This window comes from Haplochromis burtoni, unplaced genomic scaffold, assembly GCF_018398535.1.
Source record: "Haplochromis burtoni strain Fernald_Lab_line unplaced genomic scaffold, NCSU_Asbu1 Contig_3400, whole genome shotgun sequence".
Lineage (NCBI taxonomy): Eukaryota > Metazoa > Chordata > Actinopteri > Cichliformes > Cichlidae > Haplochromis > Haplochromis burtoni.
In genome coordinates this window covers 1-7,043 of record NW_024585761.1, presented here as the reverse complement: position 1 = coordinate 7,043, position 7,043 = coordinate 1, and the positions used below count along the sequence as shown (strand labels likewise).

At 46.6% G+C, this 7,043-nt stretch overlaps 1 protein-coding gene across 1 annotated transcript; it reads left to right on the top strand.

Annotated features, from left to right (window-relative positions):
• Window positions 1-3,679: 3,679 nt before the first annotated feature.
• On the top strand, window positions 3,680-7,033 carry LOC121813903. Its single transcript, XM_042217870.1, has 7 exons — window positions 3,680-4,046; window positions 4,149-4,329; window positions 4,460-4,601; window positions 5,146-5,289; window positions 5,737-5,813; window positions 6,480-6,534; window positions 6,708-7,033. The coding sequence occupies exons 1-7, from the start codon at window positions 3,945-3,947 to the stop codon at window positions 6,709-6,711; spliced, it is 705 nt and encodes a 234-aa protein (XP_042073804.1). The 5' UTR covers window positions 3,680-3,944; the 3' UTR covers window positions 6,712-7,033.
• The last annotated feature ends 10 nt before the right edge of the window (window positions 7,034-7,043 follow it).

The following is a 7,043-nucleotide window of genomic DNA, read 5'->3' as shown; positions in this document are numbered from 1 at the left end:
CATTTCCTGAGTTAGAGACACCTGTTTCTGTGCCCTTTACCTGTGTGTCTGCTGATGATGATTGTTTGCAGTTACGCTCACCACTGGGGCTTTAAAACCTGCCTCCTTAGATGTTAAAGCAGTAAAATCCAAGACTGTAAATGTTCCTGTGATAGCTCGACCCCAGTTCGTTACTTCTGAGCCATCATGGGGAAAGTCCATTCTGACGTATTTACTGATTCAAATTTTCTTGAGTCAGGGGGCACTACACCCACCACTGTTTTCACTAGGTTTGCTGCTTCCAGCGATCCGGAGGTAAAAGACTTTGTTTCATCTGCCTCTCCGGTGCACAGAACTATGTTTACATCGGCTATTAACCCCTCCTCTGACAGTATAAGCATGGTTAGCTCCGAAGAAAGTAGCTCTAAGACTATTGGTGCATCAGCTGATCACATTTCTCTAGAGTCTGTAAACACTGAAGGTGGTGCTTTAGTGCCTGTAAGCTACAGCTTTAGCACACTTAACACTACGAAGTCAGAGCGCTGTTCCTCTGTTTTCGGCCTCTGCCTACCCACAGCAGGTCTCGCCTGTTTTGCCACCCACCGGGTCGGCCGCCAGAACTATGTTTACTGCCATTAGGGTGAGGGAGCTCGGCGAGCGGGAGGAGCGCGCATCACCAACTGCAGGGCTCAGCGAGCAGGACGTGCTGTGGGGGAATGAGGACCCAAAACACATGGTTCTGCGATGCAAACGGCACACTTTATTTACAGTGAAGGCTGTAAACACAATAACTCCCCATTGCTCCCTTGAATCCCGTGTGTGTGTGCTCCCCTCCCTGTGCATGCTGCTGTTCTGGTCTACTCTTCCACCTGGGGGGGAAACCACAAAAACAGCCATCAACACCAACCCTGGCGGGCATACATGAACTACACCGTCATACGCTGACACACACTAACTTGGGTAGACAACTCAATGATCCCGCGCCGGTGTGAGCTCCAACACTCTCCTAAGTAGCTCCCCCGACGAGCCCTGATCACCAACAGGTGTGTGGCAGGAACTTCAGGTGTGGCCAGTCCTCCTGCAGGGCCACCGCGGACGTGCTGCTGGTCCCTCTGGCTCTCCAAGCTGCGGCGCAGGCACGTCCTGCTCGCTGAGCCCCGCAGTTGGTGATGTGCGCTCCTCCCGCTCGCCGAGCTCTCCCGCCCTAATGGCAGCAAACATAGTTCTGGCGGCCGACCCGGTGGGTGGCAAAATAGGCGAGACCTGCTGTGGGTAGGCAGAGGCCGAAAACAGTTCAGGAGACCTACCTCTAGTCCATCAACGGGAACACTGGATCTCCGGCGGACGGCCATGGTTCCGGCAGCAGCAACGAAGCGGTTCGGGGGCCTGCCACTAATCCAGTGGCGGCGGTGCTGCATCTCTGGGGGCCTACCAAGCGTCCAATGGTTACAGCGCTAGAGCTCTGGCGGCCTGCCACACGTCCAGTGGTGGCGGCAATGCAGCTCCGGCGGGCGGCTATGGGTCTGGCAGCTGCGGCGAAACGGTCCCGGTGGCGGCGGCATTGCGGCTATGGGTCCGGCAGCCGTGGCAAAATGGGTCCGGCGGGTGGCCATGGGTCCGGTGGCGGCGGCGTGGCAGCTGCGGCGGGCTTCTACGGGTCCGGTGGCGGCGGCGTGGCAGCTGTGGCGGACGACAATGTAGCACAACACACAATCCACGATGTGCTGGCCGTGCTGCTGGTCGCGGACGTGCTGCTGGTCCCTCTGGCTCTCCAAGCTGCTCTCCCGCTCGCCGAGCACCCGCTCCGGCTCGCTGAGCCCCTCCTGCCACGGCGCAACAACAGATGGTTGATCCGGAGGTGAAGATGGTGGTACAACGGCTGCAGGTGGTGGAGATGATGGTAGAGTAGTGGGTGTGGAAGGTGGAACAAGATGACAGCTGAGTGACTAGCTGGGCAGCGGACTGAGTTGAGGGTGATATGGCTATTATGAAGGGTGGAGAGGATGAGAATGTTACAGCTGGCTCAACAAATTCCAGGGGTCCAGAGGCAACTGAGGCCTCCAGTTTGGCCTCTGGGGAAGCCCTGGGGAGAACCTCTGTCTCCATATGGCCAGACTGAGCCAAAAAGTCATCTGGGTCTGTATGCTGTGAACTCCCTAGCTCCCAGCTCACAGTCTCAGAGTGAACATCTTCTGAGTCTTTGGAGGTAAAGCAAACAGTTTCTGACCCCACCGACTCTGAGCTAACTACCTCAGGGCTGTCTATGCAAAATTCTGCCCCAGTATTAGCACTCAGACCACCTTCGTCCGTCGGTGGTCCAAAAGACCTCTTACAGTTTCTCCATTGTTAATTGCCGTAGTGGCTATAGTCTCTATGTCCATGTTCACAGGAAGGGAATTTACGACACCGGCAGAGTCCATTTTACTCACTGTGGCGTCCAGAGCCGCTGGTCCTGAGCCTTCGACCAGCACAGGAGTGAGTGTAGAGGTGGCTGAACGCTGCTTGCGAGGACGCCTTCTCCTCCGTGAAGGCGGGGCCGGGGGTATGTAAACAGTCCTCTGCTGTTCATCTGTGTTTTGATTTTCAATGACAGGATTAATAGAAACAAATGAGTCTGGTTTACTCACTGCGGTAATGAGTGCTGTCGGTCCGTCGCCAGCTGACCGGGCTGAAACCGCAGGAGTGGGTTGAGGTGTAATGGGGTGATGATGGCGAAGGCGACCTACTTTCTGTAATGGAGAAGGGAGGTCAAACAATTGTGCTGCAAGCATCGACGGGAAAGCCCTCTGCCAATTCGTGAAAAACCAAGCCTCTAGGAGAGCAGCCGAACTTTCCTTGCTCAGACCACCCAAGCCAAATAATTCAAAACTTGAGCTCTCCCTTAAACTAGTGACCAATTGCTTAAGTTTCTTAATGTCCAAAAAGTTCGCAGTGAAGGTAGTCAATGAGAGATAATTGTCAAAGAACACTACCTGTATATGTCTCTTGGGTGGGTCTACAGCCTGTTTTACGCTCCGGCAGTAATCCCATAGCTGCGTGAGCGATCCCTCCTCCGTGGCAACTCCTGAGTTTGCTGGGTCCATGGTTGTTGGCGGGATCATTCTGTCACGGTCTGGCTGGCAGACCGTGGGAATATGGGGGAACGAGGACCCAAAACGCATGGTTCTGCGATGCAAACAGCGCACTTTATTTACAGTGAAGGCTGTAAACACAATAACTCCCCGTTGCTCCCTTGAATCCCGTGTGTGTGTGTGCTCGTGGTCCCCGCTGTTGTGTGCTCGCACACCCTGTGCGTGCTGCTGTTCTGGTCCACTCTTCCACCTGGAGCTCCAACACTCTCCTAAGTAGCTCCCCCGACGAGCCCTGATCACCAACAGGTGTGTGGCAGGAGCTTCAGGTGTGGCCAGTCCTCCTGCAGGGCCACACCCATCAGGCCTGCATGTGGCTGTTCTCCATCCTCCAGCCACACATGTACACACCCACACCCTGCCTATACATATAACGAGTGGAACACAGACTAACACAGCATTGTGCAGAAAGACACACACATCACAAAATAATAACGATAATAATAATAATAATAACAACAACTGTCAAAACTGCTCACGGACCCCCAGTCCTCCAGAGCCGGGTCCGTGACAGTTCCTCCATGTTTGCTGTAATATTTAAGTAGTTTAGTGATGCTTTAAATTAAATCTCACTTAATGTATAAACTATACAATTTAAAGTTTTATTTTGAGACAGTGAACTGAATATTGCTATGTTTAAAATTACCTTGTGTGGTTTTTAACCAAAAATATTTCAGTTCCAGTGATCAGGCTGTGGCTGTATTTTGCAGATTTTAAGAGTGAATGCATGGAGCTGCACATTAACTTCACACTAAAGTGAATCCTGGAAAATGAAGATTGTATTTGTAATTCTTTCTCAGAGTTCCTTCAAACTGTCGGAGAGATTTCAGCCTGTTGATGTTTGACCCTGATGGGGATCAGGTTAAATGCAGATATGGAAACTCCTCACTCTCGGAGTGTAACAGCTGTGAGCCACCATCTGTCCTCAGCCTCTCATCAGTGAGCATGACTGTTAATCTAATGTTTAATGAGACAGAAGGATAGTTGTAATAATAAACATTTGCTCATTTGATCTCTTTTCCTTTTTTATTCCTCATGCAGTCCACTTGTACTCTGTCGTTCGGCCCCACTGCTGACAGTAATGTGGGCAACTATGGAGTACAGCTGCTGATGGAGGACTTTCCCATGAAGAACATCACCATGACTGGAGTCAATGGCACAAAAACAACACAAACACCTAACGATGCTCTCAGCAAAATACCGATCCAGTTTGTTCTGATAGGTACAAGTCCATATTTTAATAGATGGAGTTGAACCTGTAAAGATCTGATCTAAACTTAGAAATACTGTTCTAACTTCGAACTATGAATTCCACCCCGAAAGAAACTCGTTGGTTTTCTGTCATCTTTCAGTGGATCCTCATGTCTTATCCTGCACAGAGGGAGTTTTTTTGCCCAAATTCTTGCCTCCAACCCCAAACAACAGAGCTCGGCTCTACACGCCTGTTAATAAGACTCTGGAAATCAGCATCAGTGCAGAGGCACAAAACTCCACGTAAGTCAAAGAAAAACACATTTGACATTCTTGACATTGTAAAGTAAGGTCAACTATGTCCCACAGAACTGTTTTCAGGTTAGACAAGAAATACATTCACACATCAGTCGATTCCTGTCATGTTTCTGTTCATTGATCAAATCAAGATTTTATCCGTTGCGTTCTGTTTAATCTGTGCATCAGTCCTGCACTGGCACACAAAACAGGTTTAACAAGACACGTAAGAGCGTAACACAGTCAGATGTATACAAGGCTGTATGAGATATAAAGAGTAGGTTCAACACATATTTAACCCAAAGAGAAGTCAAATCTGTTTTAAGGCTATTTTGCTTTGATGCAACATGAGTAAATAAAAACTCGTGAAATTATGTTTAAGTAAAATTTGGCTTATTAACTCAAACCCTTAAAACCAAACAGAAGTGAGTCAGGTGAAGTCTCCATTCAAAGTGATGCTCATTCACAGACAAACACTTTGCTTTGTATGTAGTTGAAGAAGCTATGAGAATTAAGTTGATTCATTTTTTGTTTCTCATCTTCGTTGAAGGATCTCTGAGCTGCTGTTCAGCGGACCATATGATGCAATTCAGAATAAAACTGGACCAGGAAATTTCACCCTGAGATGGACGCCATCTAAATCACAAGACAATGACACCCTCCCCTTCTGCTTTGTTGTCCAGGCACTTTCCAAGTCAGTACCTTTTTACAAATTCATCCCTTAGAGCATGAGTGTTTGGCAGAAAGCACTTAAGCATAGACAAAAGAGCTTGTTTGAATGGGTGAATGAGGCGTGCTGCATAAAGCAGAAAAGCACTAAAGAAGAATCAGTCCATTTGCAATTTTGCAGCCATAAACTATATTGGTGAATGTTTAAATCTGACTTTATTAGAAAATTATTTAGACCCCAGGCCCAGAAGGAGTCATGGCAAGAAAATTAAATCCCCCCAAAAAGCCAAAACCCCTTCCTCTGCTTCCAATGACCAACCAAAAAGTTATTGGTTTGTCATCTAGAACTGTTAATCAAACACACCCATATTACTTGTACATTTACTTTGTGTCATTAACAAAAAAGACGATTTTAAAATATAATATAATGTCATGGAAATAATGGAATCACTGTTCTGATTTATTTCCGTAGTGAAACCAAGTATCACTCAGACCTTCGATGTGTCAGCGTGACTGTTGGAAATGGTGTCCCAGCCAGTGCTTCAGCTTGTAAGTAACAATGACAAGAAGTAAATGTTAACAAATAAATAAAGTTGCTAAACCTGTGTATTTGTAAATAATTTTTGACATTGTTGCAAAATTCATTAATTAGAAATGAAAAGCTAAAAATGAACAATTAACCACAATGAATTTCTCTTCATATTTATCTCCTTTCTTGGAGGCAGAAATGATGCTCAGACCTTATTTTATATTTAATTGCCATAAATCCAGAGGTGACATAAATATAGCTCTTAAAATTTGTGACAGCATTTGTCAGCCAATCAGGTCGTAATAATAATGGATTGGATTTATATAGCGCTTTTCAAGGCACCCAAAGCGCTTTACAATACCACTATTCATTCACTCTCACACACACTGGTGGAGGCAGCTACAGTTGTAGCCACAGCTGCCCTGGGGCAGACTGACAGAAGCGAGGCTGCCATATCGCGCCATCGGCCCCTCTGGCCAACACCAGTAGGCAAGTAGGGTAAAGTGTCTTGCCCAGGGACACAACGACCAGGACAGAGAGCCCAGGGATCGAACCGGCGACCTTCCGGTTACAGATGCGATTCCCAACCCCCTGAGCCACAGTCGCCCGTTAATCTTTATGTGTTTTTAAATGAAAAGTCTATTTGGTTGGTCAGAAGTTCTTTAATCATTTTCTACTTGTTTTAGTTGTCCTGGTCGTGGGATCTTTCCTTTCAACTCTTATTCTTGCCTTCCCTTCCATGTAAGTATGTGTCTACATATTTAGATCTTCTTTTGCCGAAATGTGACATTTTGTGTATTTTTTAAACATGTTAGGCCCATAAAATTATTATTGCTATTATTAACTTTTAAAATGAAACTAAATCAACCCCTTTGATCATCATTCTGATGTTGAGTTTTTGTCTCTTATCTCAGATGAAACTGGATAAAATCAGAGGTAAGTTCTTCTATAATCAGATTTTCTACCATAGCATCAATGACTGCTCTTTACCACTAAGTACTAATAGTACAACTGGTATTGCTAAAAGTAGCAGTGTTGATGTCCAGTGATTGAGCTACAGAAAACTATGAGCACACACAAAATGGTTATGGCAACCTCTGTAGGAGCATACAAATAATTCACAAAATATGCTAACACCACACAAAGCACAACTTATTCTATGAAATGGTCCAGAAATGAGTCACATCATACAATCACTAAATATCTAACATATCAATCTGAGGATTATCTCAAATGTAAATCTCTCCTGA

Excerpts from the sequence above, each read along its gene's own strand:
- LOC121813903 (XM_042217870.1), top strand. The coding sequence starts at position 3,945 with ATGTTTGACCCTGATGGGGATCAGGTTAAATGCAGATATGGAAACTCC. Across the intron at positions 4,330-4,459 it reads GATCCAGTTTGTTCTGATAG|TGGATCCTCATGTCTTATCC; the intron begins GTACAAGTCCAT and ends GTCATCTTTCAG. Across the intron at positions 4,602-5,145 it reads GCAGAGGCACAAAACTCCAC|GATCTCTGAGCTGCTGTTCA; the intron begins GTAAGTCAAAGA and ends TCTTCGTTGAAG.